The sequence below is a fragment of the Sesamum indicum genome, linkage group LG8 (genome assembly GCF_000512975.1).
Source record: "Sesamum indicum cultivar Zhongzhi No. 13 linkage group LG8, S_indicum_v1.0, whole genome shotgun sequence".
NCBI lineage: Eukaryota > Viridiplantae > Streptophyta > Magnoliopsida > Lamiales > Pedaliaceae > Sesamum > Sesamum indicum.
This window is the reverse complement of record NC_026152.1, coordinates 11615518-11636252: the sequence shown is the minus strand read 5'-3', so window position 1 is coordinate 11636252 and position 20735 is coordinate 11615518. Positions and strand designations below refer to the sequence as shown.

The following is a 20735-nucleotide window of genomic DNA, read 5'->3' as shown; positions in this document are numbered from 1 at the left end:
TGAGCAAAGGAACTGAACTGAACTTGAATGAGTGAGCATGGTTGTGCAATGTTGTAACAGTTTGTCAGAATTTATATCCCAACCAATCAATAAATTCTAGGACACGGGACTTAGCAAGTTGGACTCCATCGATTCAGTTCAACATTTTTAACATATTATTATTTTTTTTAAAAAACTAATACTACTATAATTTTATAAATATGAGATAAAAATATTATTCAAAGGTTATTTTTTTTAAATAAATTTATACATGCACGTGTTAGGCTTTAAAATTTTTATTTTTTTTAAACATGTATAACCTATACGTACATGAAAACATCTACAATCTATTTATATCTTATTTTGATTTATAAAAATATTAAGTTTATATATTATATATAAATATAACTAAAACATCCACATATTTTTTCATATATGTATAAATATGATTTATAAGTATATATTTTGACCGCACTTACAAAAATAATAATACTAATAGTTATTGTATAGTTCATAATTAATTATTATTCGTTATAATTTTTTTTTCAATTATAATAATTTATCATAAAAAAAATATATTTCTTTTGGCGATCCAAGTACAATACTGAAATAATTGCGTTAGGTGTTGGATAGAGTTGTTGGAGTCAGAACCCAACACATTATCACTAAATTAAAGTACTGAGGATTGAGTTTAATGCACGTAAGCTGGCTGCTGGGTACCATTCGACAACTCTAAGAGAAGTCATGGTAGCTGTCCACATGCAGCTAGTAATTGATATTTTTGGCGATCAGTCTTTATATTTTTATCTTTTTTATAAAAAGATTCATATTATAATTTATATACATAATGTGTTTTTTTAGATAGTCTTCGACACTCTAATTTTGGTATAGTCAAAAGTTCAATTAGATGGATATCTCCATCTGATTTATATACATGCATTATAATATAGATTTAATTGTATTTTTAGTCCTATAATTTATTAATGATCGTAAAATTGTTATTTATCTTTTTAATTTTGTGAATTTAGGACTAAATATGCGAGAATTTACAAAGTTGGCCGAATTTATGATGTCATTTTTCGGCAAACTTCATAAATTCCGATCAAATTTGTCCTAAAATTACGAAATTTAAAACGGTGACGGATCATTTTACAATCTTAATAAATTGCCCAACTAAAATACCAAAGTATGTAATTACAGGATTAAAAAGGCAATTAAACCCATTAATTCGAAAATCTAATTCGTTGTATGCGAAAGCTTGGTTTTTTATTTAAGTAAGAGTGGCGAGATATTATTAATTGAACTAAATCATTACATTCATTTATGTAGAGTATCAATATTTAATAAAAATTATTACAACAATCATATTCTGATCAACAATGTCGAATAAAGTAAATTTAACCAATACCTATTATTACAATAGACAATATCTATTATGCAATAGAACCAACACTCTACACGCGTTGAAAACTTGGTTATTTACACTAGAAGAAATATATATATATATATATATATATATCAAATGTTAAAAACTAATAATATTGATAATCTCCAAAATTATCCCTAATTCAAAAGAAGACACTAAAACAAATAAGATAATTGCCACAGATTTTTTGCCACAAAAATGACAGGTGTAATTTTGCCACCAAAGTTCAAATTATTTTAATTTCGTAGCAAAATGACGAAAAACATTTGCAGTGCCATTAACAAAGCGCATCAAGTGCATTAATACCAATTACACAACAAATATATTGTACTTGTCATATAACTGGTTTAAATTTACTCGAGTCGGAATCGAGTTAAAATTTCCCTATACGGAGATTTGCATTTCCGTTGAGTTTAGTAAGTAGCCACATCCGTATAAAATTACATATGTATGAAAAGTTCAAAAACTTTCATTTGGATTTATTTGGTTGTTTAGTTCAAGTGAGAGAAAAGAGAAAGTAAAAGGGGAAGGGGAAGGGGAGTGAAAAGGGGAGACGGAGGAAAAAAATAATATTCTTTCAAATTGTTTGGTATAATTGAAAAGGGAATAAATTTCAAATACTTCTCATTGTTTGGTATGAGGAAAATAGATTAAGAAGAAAAGACTAATTTTGTATAATTTATTGATAACCCTTTCTCTTAATTTTATATTAGAAAATAAATAAATTAATTTAAAAATCTTATTATTCATCAAACAAGAACAAGATATTTTTTATTAATAAAAATATTCATCAAAATGAGTATTCTTTATTTATTCTAAACTATTAAAATTAAATAAAATAAAAAATTACTACCAATGCCCTAAATAAAAACTTAAATTCAGACATCAACATTTGTTGGTGATTTAGTTATCTTTTTACAAGATTATGTACAGTACTATGGACAGAATGAGAAAAGAATTGGAGGAAATTGTATATATGGGTAATAGAGTAAATAAAAATAGTACCCCTATTTTCGAACGGAAACAAAATTAGATTTTGAAGGGGCCCCAATATACATCCAGTTTTACTTATTCTTCCTAATAAAATACTAAACTTATTTTTATACATCTATTTTTACCCCGCTTTTCATTCCAACCAAACAACCCTTAATTATAAACTGCTAATAGACATGTATTCTTTCCTTCTTTTTCTTAATATGCTACAAACATTGGTGAATTTCTAGTATTTATGAATAAAAGTCAAGGTATACAATGCGTTAGACCGGCCTAAAAAAGCTTGACTTAGGACTTGAGCCTTTAATGAGTCGTAATTTAGTCCGTTTTTAAATTTTCGCTTAGTCCATGGACTGATCCAATTTAGACCCTGACTAGGCCCCCATGTATGTATGTTATTTTATTTATGAAATGGAGGCGCTTTTTTATTTTTATTTTTTTTCTCAATAATTACTTAAATTTATTATTGTTTTATGAAATAAATAACATAAAAAATCTAACTAGAAAAAAAATAGTTAAGACTATAATAAACTTAAATAATAATTTTGTTGGGAGTTAATCCCACCAGTTATCAGCTGAAATTTCTCAAACCCTAACCAACTATTAGAGAATAATGGTGGGTATGAAACCCTTAAATTACAAACTAGATATATACAAAAATATAAAGAATTATACAGGTCTTAAAATAAATTTATAGATCTAAAGAGATAACCAAAAAATAATAAGAGTTCAGGCTCAAAGAGCCAGATCCAAAGAAATCGAAGCCCATAGCCATAAAAAAGCCTACAATCCTCTCACGGTTGCTCAACAACAACCAACAATGAGAAACCCTTTGCCACAAAAACCCACTCAAAGGGGACTACTAAAGTCTTCATAGAGAACTATATAAGACTAGAAAAAGGGGAGAAAATAAATTAGATTTTTCAGTCGATTAGGAAAAATCAGAGACCATGAAGGTTTTTATAAAAGCGATTCATTAAAGAAGCAAAGAGATCGAGGCGGTTGAGAAACAATTTTAAGGCCATCGAAAAACGATTGGAAGAAACCAGTGACAAGGAGAGAGACGAGGGAGAAGAAGGGACAAAGGGAATATTAATGAATTAATGTATTAAAATTTAGAAATAGGACATTACAGATAAAAAAAAATTAGAGTTTTAAAAGTACAAGAAGCTTAAATTCAATATTTATACAATTGAATCTAAATTTAAAAAACTTGTTTCTTTATTTACTTTAAATATGTCAGTTGAATTAAAACGATATTAATATGTTAAATTAATATTTGGTCGGAATGTAAATTTCATTGATTTGAACTAAAGTGATGAAAACTGCCCCTGGCCACGTTTCGAGCAACCATCAAGTTGGGTGCCAACCCAAGTGGGTGACATCGACTCAATTAATTTAAAGTGGGTTATCAGTCTTAATAATTATACTAGTATTTTGTAACACACTGTATATGTGTACAATTTTTTATAAATTATATTAAAAATAAAATACTTAAAAAATTTATTTTTTAATAAAGTGTATATAAAATAATAAATTAATATTGAATTTATAAAAAGATGATTACAAAAGAAAGATAAAAAAAAACTATAAAATTGTAATGGGGGAGTGGGAAGCTAGGTAAAAAAAAATTAAAAATGAACTACATTTAAAAAAAACATAAAAAATGGGAGAGACATCAAAGAAGTGATCTCTTTTAATATATATAGCGTTGTATATAGTACATTCGATACATGTGCACAAAAAATTTAAGACAATTAACTATCATTTATTAATTTTTTTGTTGTAGGAAAAATAATAATATAAAAATAATTATAATAAAAAATAAATAACTTTGAAATAGAATATTTGGAGTTGGAGAAAGAAAAAATATTAATTAAAAATAAATACCTATTTAAAAAGATAAGTTTTACTACTGGTAGATGGTGGACAGAAGTGGAAATGGCCGACCAAAAAAAAAAAGAATCGGATTTATCCTATAAAATAAATGAATTGGTCCACTCCAAGCCTAATTGAAATGAGGCAGGTCCTAGGCCTGTCCCAAGTATCAACACTTGGGACTGACCTAGCCTAGTGGACCATGAACGCTTGGTCCTCTAGGTTGGAATTGATTAGATTGTGATTATAATCACAGTATATAATAAAATCCTCAAGGCTGGGACCACAATTCTTACATAATTTTAATTAGTAGCGGACAATATGTGTTAGTTAAGGGTTCGGACGTTTGAAAGTAAACAAAATATAGAAAATGATTAAAGGGATATCTAACTCAATACGAAGAAATAAATTAGCCCTAAGTTGGCTATATACGTAGGTGTTTAAAAATTTTGAAACTCTAAAATTATTATCTTTATTGTTTTAATTTTGAATTTTTAGTACATTAATTCATTAATACTTTTTGTCTAATTTTTTTGACTTGTTATTATTTAAATTTATTATTTTGTAAGTTTGTGAGTCAAATCATTGTTTAAGTTATGTAGTTTTAACTACTGTTTGTTTTTAGTTATAAAATTTTGGATTAGTTTAATTTAATATTTATTTATTTCATAAAATCAATCATAAATTTAATATTCAAATACCTCAATTTCATAAAAAGTAAAACTTGCCTAACGAGGCATAATCCAGACTTGGACCGCCTAGTCTATCTATGGGTTGGACTTGATTTTAAAAATAGACCTATAATTTAAAGACCCATAATCATTTCACGACTGATCATGAGTAATACTGAGTTGATTCTGGACTGCACGTTTCACGGCTGGTTCGTGTTGATCTTGGACCGAGTCGGCCCACTGAGCATCTTGACAGAGGTTGCCTTCTCTTAAAGGGTTACATTACATGAAAAAGGAATTTAGATTCGTTACAAATACAAAACGTGTCTCTGGAGATCTATTTGTAATTCAAATTGTAGAAAGATCTATTTATAAGTTGCCAACACAGAGATTTAGGATTGAATGGGAATAAAATTCTTATCACCAAATTTGAATAATTAAATGATCTTTTCAATCCTTTTGACAAGTAAATGATTAAACTAAAACTGTTAAAAAATAACCACAAAAATAATTAAATGATTCGTATACTGTATATAAATTTTTATTTCTTTTAACAAATAAAAAAAATATAAAAAAATTTAATGTTGGAGGGATCTTACTCTAAATAAAATGTAAAAAGTTGGTGTTGGATTAACGTTATTATAAAAAATATAAAAACATAAATATTTTGTCATACTTGAATTTGTAGATTATTAAAGTCAAACCAAATATAATTTTATTATTAAATATTAAATTTAAAATTGTGAAAAAGATTGATAATAATTTTCATTGCAAATGTCGTTGCTAAGAAAAAAGATTTTACAACTGCTTATCGTTAAAAAAAATGCATTGCAATTTTGCGATTGCTTTCATTATCGTTGTAAACGAAAATGATTTTGCAGCAAAATATAATAAAATCACTAGAAAAAAAAATGATTATTGGCTATAATTTTAATAAGCTATGAATTAAAGATCGTGGTATGTAATTATTTTTTATTAGCTACGGTTAAGTAAATTCTAACATAGGTTTTCCAAAAAAAAAAAAAAAAATTATTTGCCATGGCTAAGAGTCATGATAAAAATATTTGCAGTAGTTTTTAGCCATGATAAATATTTTAGCCACCCTTACAAAGTATGACAAGTCAAATTTATTAGCAACTCATTTTGCAATAAAAATTTACCATGGACAAAAATCAGTGGCAAACTTGTGCAACGGCAAAAAAATTGGTGCTATATAACAGTGGTACATATAGTAACAGAGAATATGCCGTGCAAAACACTGGGCAAACCTGTTTTGCAATGATATTTTTATAAAATCCGTCCCAAAAATCCATTGCTATGAGCCCTTTTTTTTTTTTTTTTTGGTAGTGTCTGATCTCATCAATTTTGGCTCACAATTTTTTTTGTAAAATGATCAAATAAATTTCTGACCTTTAGTTAACCACAAAAGTCCATTAGTTACTTTAGACAGTCAATTAATGGTTAGACAAACTTTGATTAGTTTAAGAAAAAATTAAAAATCAAAATTGATGAGGTTGGAATATGGGTTACAAAGAGTGATTTAATGACTAACTTATGAATCAAAAGAAAATTATCCCTTCTTCAAACAATAAAAGAAATAGTGTAAATTACAACGAACTTCTGAAATTTATTGTAATTAAAAATGTCCTTTTATTATTTTAAAAATTACAAATACCCTCTAAAATTAATTGCTTTTTAATAAATATTCCTCGTGACGGCCATTGTAGGGGATATTTCTTAGACGACCGTTAATTCTATAAGAATATTTATAAATTTTACAAATACTAAAAAAATATTTGTAATTATATAAACAATGAGTATTTGTAATTATTATAATAGAAAGCGTGATAAATATGTTATTGAAATGAGTGAGAATAATGGAGTGATGAGAAAGGGACTTCCAATGATGGGGTAGCGGACAGAGGAGTCAAAAAATGGGAGTAATAAATGTGTTAGAAAGCAGTTATAATTAAAGCACTTTATGTTTACTTACTCGACGTGTATGTAAAATATACTAAAGAAATATTTATAAAATTAATTATAATTATATATTTATGAAGAAAATATATTTGTTAATATATTGTATTTTCTTTAAAAAAAAATTTGAAAGGTATTTATTCTTTACATACATTGAGAATGATATTTTAATAAAATAATATGTAAACACATCAAAAACTTCCTCATGTGGTTGCAAGATTATGTCTAGTAAATATGAGAACCATATTAATCAAAGTATTAATTTCTCGTATTTGATCAATAGTATATGTAGATGTGTCGTGATATATATTAAGACCCGAAAATGTGCGAACAAATCTTGTCTGAGGGTGAAGTCGAGGCATCATGATAATTTTTTATTTTTTTGTCTCGTTTGAATATAATTGTTTATTTGAATTATCAATGAATTAAATTGCTATTAAATTTTAATATAGAATAATTTTAATAAATTGCATATTATAATAAAAAGAGAAAGAGAATAACTCTTTGGTTTTCTGAGTGGGACAGTTATTTCACAACAATATTGAGTTCGAATTAAACTTTTATGCGTTGTAACATGAAAAATTCTTACTGTCACTAAAAAAACGATGTCATCACAACCACATATTGGTCACAAAAAAATTTCAAATCATAATTTTTCCTGTTATCACTAATTATATATTTAATGAAAGTTTCGTCAAAGTAATAAATTTTTTAGTTTTATGAGCCATAATATTTTACGAAAATTATCATTATTGAAAACTAATAATAAAAAGTTATGCATAAAGTCGTCTGCATAGCAATTAGTAATATATATATTGTAACAATAATTATTTATTTTCACTACATTTATATTGTCATTACAAATGTGTTACTAATTACAGGGTGACGACTAATTTTTGTCACTAATAATTGCACTGTGAGAAAACTAAAATTATTGTCACGTAATATCAAATGCTCTATCGCTACCGATGAGTACTGGGTATATATATATTTTTAGTAATAAACTTGAGAATTATCAGTTGATGTTTTGTCATTAATATTATATTTTTTGATAGTGAATATGGTGATCCGATGGTAAATGTCTAATGCACTACAACAAAATTGACTTGCAAAATACAGCTAAGTGGACCATTATTCTAAAACAACCTCAGAGTTTAGTCCAATTTTACACATACGTATTTTTCATATGAAAAATGTAAAACTCATTATTTTATTTAATTGTATTATGGGATGGCGATGACCGCACTATAATACTTAGCTTAAAATCAAGTTATACAATATTTGAACAATCTTTAAATATTAGGTGACAATTAGATTTTCTTAGTTGGTGCAGTGCAAGTCGTTTTTGTTAAATTTTAGTGGAATGTGTAAAAATGAATTGTACTTATGGTATTAATGTCCAATTGAAAATTAAATAATTGTGTGTACACACAAAAAGAGAGGCTAAGGGACGATATTTCACGACAACGTGTGGAAGAAATTTAACAGCTCCAATAAATAAAAGTAGCATGCTGCCCACGCTCTGACTCTTATAATCAAATGCAGGGCAAGTGGTTTAATGGTCCAGCCTTTAATGGCCCGGCTGGATAAATCTGTCAAATCCAACCTAACCCCATTCCAAACTACACCAATTTTATATGTTGTCATCCCTCACTAAGAAAATACGTTGTATTCCTAAAAAAATAAGCAAATTTGAGATTTTATGGTTAAAAATTGTACATATGTGTTGTACGTGATCATTTTTAATAAAAAATTCTATCAAAAAATAGTATAATGTGGTAACTTGCAAAACTCGTGTAGTGAAATGATAAACTGAAACCAAAAAAAATAAATAAATAAATAAATGACGTTCAAACACTACATAGTTCGGAGGGTAAAATAATTTTTAACATTTAAAAAAGTTAGTAACTTTTTTCATTTGTAGTATGTAAAAATCTATTATAGCTTTGTAAAATATAATTACGTCCACTATATGGATGATAAAGCAATGCAGATTCAATTACTTTTGTGCACGATGAAAATTTGGGTAAATCTCCAAATAAAAAAAAAAAAGAGAAAATTTGGGAAAATTATACGTTGGTGCCGCCTGATGTTTGGTTTAAATATATAAATGTTTCATGCTTTTTATAAATTCATAATTATACTTTTTTATGTTATAGATGTAATTATAAGTATATCTCTATTAAGTAACTAAATTTACACAAATACTTTTTAAATTACGTTAACATCATTTAGGGGCGTTACCTATTATAATTTTATAAAAAGTAGAGGATAATTCATAATGCTAATTAATCAAATAAAATATTTTGTAGATTGGGTTCATCTATAAATTATTGTCATCCGATATTACATCGAGCTAAGTTCTATATATGCCACACAAATAAATTAGAAAAAAAAAGAGTTCTACAAGTTAGGTAGATTTAATATATAAAAAAGACAAGTAAAACAAAATATTTCAAATCATTTTTTTAATTGTCTTCCGGACACCAAAGAGAAACACATGACCCGGTTTATTTATTTTTATTAAAACTAAAAAGCACAATTATAAATATTTATTTAATTAAAACACTAAAGCAAGTTGTTGACCTGGTCCATGACTTACAAACAATTTTTATTTTTATTTTAAATAGGAATCCACGACTCCAAGTATCTTTTTTAAAAAATATATATATATATTTATTATAATTATTATTTTAATAATTATAATTGAAATATTTTATTAATAATAATTTTAAAACATTATTAATTAAAAATTAGGATCAATTGTTACAAATATGACGATAATTACAAATGTTAAAAATGACCCGTTCCATAAGGGCGTTGATGGCGTTGGCGGTGAGGTTTTTTTTATTTTCTTAACTATATTTTGTGTTGGCTTATTTTGTTCATTATTATCATCGCCCACATTAATGTGCTACTGACTTGACAATATTGTAGAACTAGACTCCACATAATCACGATATGCATTTAGTGATGTTATACCTAGTTTGTATGGTTGATTAATGTAAAGACCAAGATCAAAATCAACATGTGCAGAATAAAGCTTCTGCATGACTTGACATGTATGAAGTTGATTAAACACAATCATCTTGTTGTGGCGATTGAGACATGTAGTAATCTTGAGGTGTATACACTCTCAAAGGACTACCTTTGTCTATCCCAATATTATAACATTCAATTGAACTAGTAGACATTCAGCTACAATATATAGGGAGGTAAATTGTTGTATATTAAAAAATACAGGGAGGTAAATCGCTATTTATTTTTTCATAAGGGGGTAATTTACTCATTTGCGATATCATAAAGGAGTTGCTTGCATTTTTCTCAAAAATTTAATCATACCATGGAGGATATAAAGGACCACAAGCTAAAGGGTTTTGTATACTTAAACTAGATTTAATTGAAAAAATAGACAGTTTCTTGTGATGAGGGTGCGATATTCTAAGAACCAATATGTTAGAATGCATTATTGGAGTTCTGAAAGGAAGCTTGCTGCCTACCTGTGACTGCAATTGTGGAAATAACATTTGCCCATTGTGTCCGTTATTTTCGTGATTTGATGGCTAGAAGTAATGTAATGTTCAACAATAATCAACTCTAGATGGACTATGCATACCTGTTGTTCAAACATTGGTGCGGAAAAAGTGTTGAGCATACAATCACGAGATACCATCAATTTGAACAATCTACCTCGGTCATTATAAAGTGCCACCATTGACATGGATTCAATACACATGCTGTAAAAATTGCCACCAGAGAATGTTCATGTGACAATTCAAGCCAATTTAGAATCCCTTGCTCTTTCTTTTAAAAAAGATGTGCTACATACATGATTAGCGCATTATCAATGCTTAAGAATTATTATTATATGACAGCTTAAAGAATGACAAATTTTAAGTCCTTCCAACCTCTGACAGCGGAAGATTATTGAAATGTCTAAGGAATTGAGTTGATCCATGACACTACTATTCGTGTCTCTACTCATCCTGATTGAAGCTAGATATCACATATTCAAAATGAGGTGGACTGATCACAAATCCGTCAAAGAAAAGAATACCAACAATGCCAAAATCCTTCCAATATATCACTGTAGGATCACAAGCCATAAATAATATTTGTAACAGTTGATTGAAAATTTTTTAATTAATAAATTTTAAGATTTATTATTAATTATAATTAATAAAATATTTAAATTTATAATTATTAATTAATATTTATAATATATAGTAATAAATGCAATTGTTTTTTTTTTTTAAGAAAAAACAAAGCTTGGAGTCGTGTATCGCCTATTTAAAATAATTCTTTTTTGGCAAGTCGCGGATCAAATCCACAACTTGATTTGATTTTTTTAAAGTTTTAATTAAATTATTTTTTTAATTTAATAAAATAAATACGCCCACATGACCCTCTGCATTTCGCCTCTTAAAGAGAAGGTGAAAAACCTTCCACATAAAACTATAAAAGTTCCAGTAAGACATTTTGCATTACATCTCATTACAAAAAAAAGAATCAAATCAAATTCCATCGATCCCATTTTCGTTGCCATCTAAAACAAAAGAAAAAGTGTTCTTCAAGACAGGCAATTCCTTGTCGACGGACCCTTATCACAGTGTGCCTGAATTTGAAAAATCCTAAAGTAGAAATGAATCTAGGAGCTGTCAAAAAAGTTGTAGCCTGCCGGAATAAGATACTACATCGTACAATACAAAAACATTATTTCTCCAAGTTTTCTTTACCACCTGATTCCCCTCCCCACTTTTTGATTCTCTTCGCTGCAGCAGAAGCCTGCATACATTATAATATACATCAAATTAATTTGTTATACACTAATTATTACAACATTAAATGACCAAAAAAAAAAAGTTAAGATTATACAAACCTCCTTATTCCAATTAGTTCTGTAAACAATCCAGAAGAGGATGAGTGTCTGAACCACTGTTCCTAATACCATTCCGCACCATATACCCTGAAATTTAAATTTATTGTTAGCATTTAATCTCATACATAAGAAATTTTTTTATATTTAAACATTTAATTTTATTCTTGTTAAGATATTATACATATTAAATGATTTTTTTTCAAATAATTTAAATTTTTAGATGGGGTATCGTTTATAATGGTACTTACTTGTACGCCCCATTTAAGTTTGTAGCCCATTAATAGACCCACAGGGATACCAAACAAGTAGTAGCATGCAACATTCACATAGGCGACCAATGATTGCCATCCAGCCCCGATTGCGACTCCTGCACCGACAAGGGTTTTTAACTTTCATATCAGCTATGAGAAACATCTATGTTTAATTTCAAGAAATACAATTAATAATTTAGGTTAACCAAAATAGGGGAGATTTGGAAATTAGGTACTGTGTTTATTCCCGTTAAAAAAAATTAAAGTATGAAAAATTCTAATCCATATCTGTTTGACTACAAAAAAATTAGGTAATGTGCATCGTCAACCGTTATTTCTGCAAGTGAGACTGAAACATTATGTATAGATAACAGTTAGGATAAATATTTTGACCGTAGGTAAAATTATGACTGATGGTAATTATCAGTGGTCAAGACTTAAATTTTCGCATTGATTTTACTTGACTGTGGTGATCAGACAACAAGTGTCGGGAAAAAGAAAATAATTTTGAGGGATGAATCTGGATATATATAGTTACCTGATAGAGCGGGTTGAACATTGTTGAGCACAATGCAGAATGCAAGCAAAGGTGTGAGCTCATAGACAACTTCGATAACTTCTAGATTGTCTGAAAAGAGGAAAGGATACTGCTTCTGGAAGATGAGAATCAGAATAGCAACAAAGAGGGCCATCAAGAAGGATGATACCACCACCACCAGCACTGAAAATTTTGCAGCTCTTGGATGACCGGCTCCTAATTCATTTGACACTCTTACACTGCACATATATATATATACCCATTAATTCAAAGTGTTAAAAAAGAAAAATCATTGTCTTTGTCTATTTTCAAGAATCATTATATTATAGGGGTGAATACAATTTACCCCTTTGATATTGAAAATGAACACATTATCTCCCTATAAAAAAATATAATAATTTACCTCTTGTATTTTTTAATATGAAACAATTTACCTCCTTATACAGAGTGGTAAATTCATTCATTTTAAAAATCATAGCGGGATAAATTGTTGTATTTTAAAAAAATATAGGGAGGTAAATCGCTATTTATTTTTTCATAAAAGGGTAATTTGCTTATTTGCGATATCACAAAGGGTGTTGCTTGCATTTTTCTCTTATATTATATGTATATTAATATGTTTAATTCGAAAAATAAAGAATTATTCTCTCTATACTGACCTTATTGCTGCATTGAATCCAAGAGCTATCATAGATATCCACCCCGATATATTTACACTGCGAAAAAAGAGAACATTAGCGATAAAAAAAATTTCGTGATAATTTTGATATTGTTACTGATTATATATATTTAAGTACGGAAATTTCTAATTTTCCGTAATTGTTATTAGAAAGATTAGTCTAAAAAATTATGGATAAAATTATTATTAATGACAATTAGTAACATATCTATGGCGATAATATTATTGTCATTAGATTATTATTGTTGATGTGTCATGCACTAATTATCTATACTGACAACATTATGCAGTGATTAAGGCCAGTCGGCATCAAGACTTACCATATTGAGAGAGCATCAACAGCAATTTCTGCGTTCTTCAAATATCCAGCAAAGAGGATTAGGGCCGTAAAATACCATATCTCTAAGCTGCAGAAAACATTTTTAGAAGATGGATTAAGATAAAGATAAATCTATCACTGGACAAAATTTAACGATCAGTAGTGATTAAAACACTGTCAATACTTGTGCATAATTAGATTTTTATCATATATTTAATTGAGTAAATAATATAAAATAAATAATTAACTAGAATTAATAAAACAAAGCTATTTCTAAATGTGTACGAAATATTAATAAGATTAAATTAATAAAAAAAATATGGTTATTTCTAGAGAAAAATAACTATAATTAAAGACATTTTAGACCATTCATATTTTGTCAATTATAGTATTTTGTTTAACAGTTTTTTCTTTAATAAATGCTGTAGACTATGAAATTCATTATTAAAGGGGAAAACTTAAAAAGTAGTTCTTGTCGTTATAGAATATATTGTAAGAACTATTATTCTCTATTTCTAATACTCCATTGCTATATATAAGAAATCAATCAACATAAAAGAATTTTTTTATTCTAAATTATATTGTATTTTTATTTTAGTTAATATATACCTATTATGTGTATAAAATTTTATTTTTCTTGAATAAAATCATGATATAGTTTTGTACGCGCAATATATATATATATATATTAAATAAAATAAACTTTTATAATAAAAAGTTCAATCGGCTAAAAATGAAAGCAGGACTTCAAGTAAACGACAAAGAATTCGACTGATGTGTTCATAGTCAAAACCCAAATCATATGCTTGCTACGTACGAAAAGATGTGGACTTATTCTTAATTATTTCAGCATCGGATCTAGCATATTCATGTGCTCGCTACATACCAAGAGATGGGTGTCTAAAGATCATAATTATCGACCTTAATAAATTATTTTAAACAGAAATATAACGTCAAAATTAAATTCAATGACTCACCAGAGCATCACTGCCGATGCAACAGACAATCTCACAAAACCCCAGAGGTTCTGGAATGCCTTCCAGGAAAACCCCGTCCAGGATTCCGCACAGGCCCCGCTGAATATGTAAATAAGTTGCGCCACCACCAGGAACCACCACGAAATGTTCAGAACCACCGCGCCGCCGGCCATCCCCCACCCAAGTTTCAGCATTAGCAGCCAGCTGAACAGAACATGCAACCCCAGCGCCGCCGCTGAAATCCAGGCCATCGCCATTATATCGCTCTGAGCTTGCAAGAACTTGGCGATTGGAAAGTTCAACGCATAGGCGTAGAGCTGAGGGACCATCCACAGGGCAAATTTCCCGGCTGTCTGGGATATAGCCTCCGTCTGCCCGAGAAGCAGCAATATTGGCTCCGCGAATATGTACATAAACGTTAACAGAAAACTGGTGACCAGGAGAATAACCCACGATCGCTGCATGTAGACGCCGAGCATGTCGATCTGCCCGGCGCCGTACGCCTGTCCGCAGAGGGTCTCCAGTGCACTTCCCATTCCCATCTGTTGGGACAAACCCAAAACAAGTCAAAAGTAGCTCGAACAAGTTGACCCATTGTCAAAATAGTCAGCCAGATCGAGACACATTTAATCAAAAAAAAAAAAAAAAACAGAAAAGGTACGATACCATGACGCCAAAGCATAAACCGGAGATGACAGAGTTCTCGACGGAGAATGCAGCGAGGTCTAGAGTCCCGACATGGCCGGCGAAGGTTTGAGTTATGGCGCCGAGAGAGTACTGGAAAATGGACGTCAAGATGGCGATCGGAGGAATGTCATCTTCTCCGATGACAAATGACGAGAAAAATGAATGGTTGGATAAAAATTGGCTTAGATACTTTGAGCTTGACAAGATGCCGCCTGGCGCATGATCTTCATCCTCCGTGTGTCCGAGAAGAGGCTCCTTGAATTTTTCCGCCATTTTCAGACACAAACACACACACTCTCAGAATAAAGTTCTATGTATAGCAGAGAATTTTTTCTTTGTGTTGCCTGAGATGAGCCGGGTTTCAAGGATCAAATCATGGCAACTTTGGGTGAAGTGAGGAATTTGATATGGGCCTCTTGATTTATATATAGTGTTCGTCTTTTGTTTAATTAATAGGTTTTCGGTCTAATCGTTCCCACTATTTTAAATTTACCCTTCCACTTCACATGTGTGTATATTAAATGAACAGTATATGTTGATGCACGCATGATTGATTAAGTGGGAATGCTATGTATATTCCGCGTATAAATTTGTACTATTATGCAACAAGTTTAGTGTAATCTTGTTCATGTGAAACGAATTTGAATTCCTGCAGTAGGGAAATTCGGGGTTTCAATTCACTATAAGAAAGTAGAAAATTAGCGAAAATTTTAAAGTTGTCGCTAATTATATATATTTAGTGATAAGATGTTTTATTTTATCCAATAATAAATTTCATAATTTTAATAATTACTATTATATTATATATACAATTATTTTTAAAAAAAATTATTGACAAAAAAATGGTGTACAAAGTTATAACTAAATACACTTAGTGAAACATGTAAAGCGATAAATAATTTATTGTTATTATATTATGTTGTTATTGCGTCATTAATTACATATAGTGACAATTTTACATATTATTTATATCACTAATAATTATAAAGTGACAAATTTTTAGTGATAATTTTAAATTTTTTTACAGTGATTTGGATCCATTTATAAAATAAAGTCAAGCGTAATTTAGGTTGTATACAATTAGAAAAAGTATATCTATTAATGAAGTATAAAGATTATTATAAAAAAAAATTAATTATTTTCTGCACGAATGATTACCGCTTAACATTCATGATCCATAAACCCTGTCAATCATGAGTAAACAAATTTAAAAACTCAATTTTTTTTATTACGATTAATTAATATTTACTATAGTTCTTAAAAATGGCCAAAATATTTTCGTGGTTTTTATTATAACAAATTGTAATTAAGGCTGGCAATTGCTTCCTAAGTCACTTCTAATCTTCCCCAGAGATTAGCAAAATCAACTCACATGGCACGTCATATATAATAAATTCAATAAATTAATACATTTCAAAGAAACCAAAAATAGGCAAAAGAAGTCAACGGTTTACATTTCTGAATGCCATATATGACCACCTAACACGCGGACTACGGTTTTGACGCTGAGCTTCGATAACGTAATTCAAAATTTACAAACTAATGACTTAAGCCAAATATTCCACCCGAATAGGGTCGAAAAATAAATTAATTACTCAATACTCGATTAAAATTAGTGGATAAAAGCTCGTATGAATTTATTTTGTTAAATTTAGAAACCAAATTTGAATAATTTTTTTTTGCTTGATAAAAGCTTTAAACTTGGTTTGATCTGAATTCGATTACTATAAAAATAATAAACTATATTAAAAAATATCAGATTATTCCAGCATGATTTATGTTTAATCCTATTAAAATTTATTTAAACTTGATTAGATTAATAATCTAATAAAATTCAAACGCAATTTTTCAATCTCAATAATAATTTAAACAAACTTGAACAATGATGTGCTCTACTCGAATCGAATCATCTGTAGCACAATACTTTTTTTTCAAAAATATTTTACAAGATATTTCAAAACTTATAAGATGTTGAAAATTACTTTAATATTTATAAACTTTAAAAATATTTTATAGGATGTATGAAATTATAAAATATATTAAATAAGTTTTTATCAAACTCCAGCCTCTAAATATTATAAAAAGGTAAATGATAGAACTTGTATCATAAAAAAATTATACATATAGAAGCACACAAACATAAACACATAAATAACATGCCTGGATCTTTCAAGTGGGATCGATAGATAGACTAATTAAGAGTGGAAAAATGTTTAAGTAATTAATTAACAGTAACCTATGTTAGACCTTGGAATATTAAAGAAAAATGTATCTCGTCGTATCATATGAGAAATTCACGAACCTTGATTCTCGCAATGCATGTTACCTCCATCAAATTACTTGTTCGCATGTATTGGACAGTTTTATATATAATATTATTTGTACCATCATTAGATCTATCTATACGTATTACAGAATTATTTTTTCATATTTGTGCAATTAATTAATATGATTTCAAGTATTTTGCTTCTTTAATTTAGCTAATTAGTATGAATTTAAGGGTTCAATTTGATTATCTGAAGTAACTTAGGTACGTTATTATTTACTCAGTTTTTAGTATTAAAAGCTGGCCATCAAGGGAAATTCAATATGTCTTTCACATGAATTGTGAATTATTGAATTAACACGTGATGAAGATATTATCTAAAATTTAATGGTTCATTGATGACGTGCGTATAAATTAACTTATTTGAACAATATTGCCATACCTGTGTTTAGGTGGAGGGTTCGATGTGTATTTTATCCGTTCTGAAGTTAATTAAGATGTTTTCGACATTTATCAAGCCCGTATATTAGGCGATGGGTTTTGATATGTATTTATATCTGTTCTGAAGTTAATTATGGTGTGGTTGATATTTTTCATCCAATATTTGGGATTTATATATGTTTTCTTGACTTATATAATTGAGAATTTAGTTTTTTACATTTTCTCTTTTTTTGACATTTTGGATAGAAAGTTCTTGATCCATATGGCGTCAGCGAAATATCAATATATATATATATATGGTAGACAGCTTTTTCCTCTTAATATGCAATTATATTATATCTTAATATTTTATCAAACCACATCCTTCCACGATTGAAGTGTCACACATGCTTATAATATATATATATATATATGTACACATTATGTTGAATATTGTTATCAGATCCTGATGGATTCCAATGAATTGACCTGGATAGCTTCGGGATCGCTGACATAATTTATTAGGGAGTAGTTTTGAAGTAACATTCATCTAGAAAATGTATATTTTAAGTAAGGGGAAAACTGTAATTTTGGTTAAATAACTATAAACTGTGCTATTTTTATCCTCATCAATATTTGAACTTGTAATTAAGAATTCATTTTAACAATTTTAACATTTGATTACAATTAATTATTATAGTTCATAATAAATAGCTGTAGCAAATAGTTTTTTGTTAAGGCCACCAACCATTGTTGTCCATGTTTTTTGCGAGAACCGCTAAAACATTTGCCGTGGCATTTTGTTCTGATCATGACTCTTAGCCGTGACAAATAATTTTTTTATGATGGAAAACTAATTTTTTGGATTGATTTTATTTAATTGTAGTTAATAGTAATTATTCCATAGTTTTTAGCATAGCCACTAATATTATAGCTAATAGTAATTTTTTTCTAGTGATTATAATTTAGGGATTATTTTTCGATTAAAGTTTTGTTGATATGTCATTTTTGCCCTAGTGATATTTGTACTCATTCCTTATGCCACGTCAGCAAAATGTTGCAGAAAATATTAAAAACCACCATATTATAAACTAGACACGTCCAAACCATGTGATAATATTTGACCAATTTTAGCGTTTTTCCAACAAGATTTCGATTGAATGTACCATTTTTTTCAATTTTAGTCATTAACTGCAATTTTTAAATCAAACACGGTTGAAAATGCCTCCACCTTATAATTATTGGACCAAAATTGTATATATTTGGTAAAAAAAACAGAAACAGTAATTCCCACTGCAGTATGTCCATCTAAAATGTGTTTTCGAACAAGTTCATAATATCTATTCACCTTTCACTATTCCTCTTTCTTTCATGGGAAACAGTATCTCTTACTTATGTATTTCTTCCATAATATATTTTGAGCACAAAGCGGAAAATCAAGCTGGTTTTTGTGGGGTAGGATGTGTGGGTGTTAGTTTTATTTTATATAAATATATTGTAATGATGCTATAGTTTTTTTATTATATTAATGTATTAATCAAATTAATATATTGTTCATTTAACTGTCCAATATATTAAAACATTGATATAATCATGTTATTATTGCTTTTAGAAAAAAATATATTTTTGTTTACACAATTTTCTATTTCTTTTTGTGCGTTTGTGTATGTCATGTGATGTGTACAGAAAAAGAATGATTTGATTGGTTTTTTTCAAACACGATACGACTAGTTCCTATCGAGTCTGACCAAATCTGAATCAATTATAAGATAAGTGCAATGCATTGATTATGTGATTGATACACAATTTAAGTAGAGTGGTTAATTAAATCCGACCATACCTAACACGAGTAAAAAGAATTTGTGTTGCAAGTAGAGACACGATGCTGTGGCTCTATTTGTTTCTGAAGTAAAAACGATGAATTAATTGATTACAGTCATTTCTGTAGGATATCAAATCTAACAAACCATTTCAACATTCATAATATTCAATAATATCAAATACATTAAATCAAACCAACCAACGCCTACTTTTATAGTAGAAACACCACATATACTATTTAATAGAAACAAAATCTCATGCATAAAGTAGGATTTGAACCCATGACTGTTAACGTAATGGGGCCGTACTTCGCCAATTAAACAGGCATCATTTTAATTAATAAATAGTCGTCGTGCCATGTCGTCCCTGTGTGTATATAATAAATTATTTTTACGTTTAGAAATGTATTATAAATAAAAACAAAATATATAAACCAATATGTCACATTTCACATAAAAAAAAAAGAATGAAAGAGAACCAATTTAAAATTATTATCGATACATTATAAAATTGATATCGCAGTGTCATATACTGTCGTTTATTAGTAAAAAAATATTTTTTTATTTTAATATAAATAACTGAGCAATGTTTTCTTAATTTCAAGCTTATGATATCTCGATCGACAAAACTAATGACAGGTGACAGCACTATAGAGGAATGAAATGTTTTATCACATTTGTTATATCAAACATTTATAATATTTTTTACCTGAAAACTATAAATATTGTATTTTCCGAACTCAATGTTTGAGTCTCTCTCTATCACAAAACCAGAAAGTTCAAACGGCTTTTCCGGAAATTAATATTTATTGCAGACAAATGCATATGTTCCCATTGTGCCACCAACATGTGATTCAGGTGTTGTTTCTACTTCTGCGGTCGACTTGTTGCCTCTTTCCGCAGCTTTTTTTTAATGTAAATGAATCATTTAATTATAACATTAATTATATATAAATTCCCTTTCAAAATATAAAA

General features: G+C 28.5%; 1 protein-coding gene across 1 annotated transcript; it reads right to left on the bottom strand.

The window, feature by feature from the left end:
• On the bottom strand, positions 11338-15663 carry LOC105168663 (protein DETOXIFICATION 30). The gene is made up of 8 exons (XM_011088796.2): positions 15234-15663; positions 14568-15109; positions 13592-13678; positions 13252-13308; positions 12593-12831; positions 12052-12170; positions 11804-11890; positions 11338-11709 (listed from the first exon to the last, which is right to left on the bottom strand). The coding sequence occupies exons 1-8, from the start codon at positions 15525-15527 to the stop codon at positions 11638-11640; spliced, it is 1497 nt and encodes a 498-aa protein (XP_011087098.1). The 5' UTR covers positions 15528-15663; the 3' UTR covers positions 11338-11637.

What these genes read in the sequence shown, in the direction of transcription:
- LOC105168663 (XM_011088796.2), bottom strand. Translation starts at nt 15,527, where the DNA reads ATGGCGGAAAAATTCAAGGAGCCTCTTCTCGGACACACGGAGGATGAA. An exon ending in GTTTATGCTTTGGCGTCATG is followed by an intron (nt 15,110 to 15,233) that starts GTATCGTACCTT and finishes TTGTCCCAACAG; the next exon opens with ATGGGAATGGGAAGTGCACT. An exon ending in GGATTCAATGCAGCAATAAG is followed by an intron (nt 12,832 to 13,251) that starts GTCAGTATAGAG and finishes ATATATGTGCAG; the next exon opens with TGTAAGAGTGTCAAATGAAT.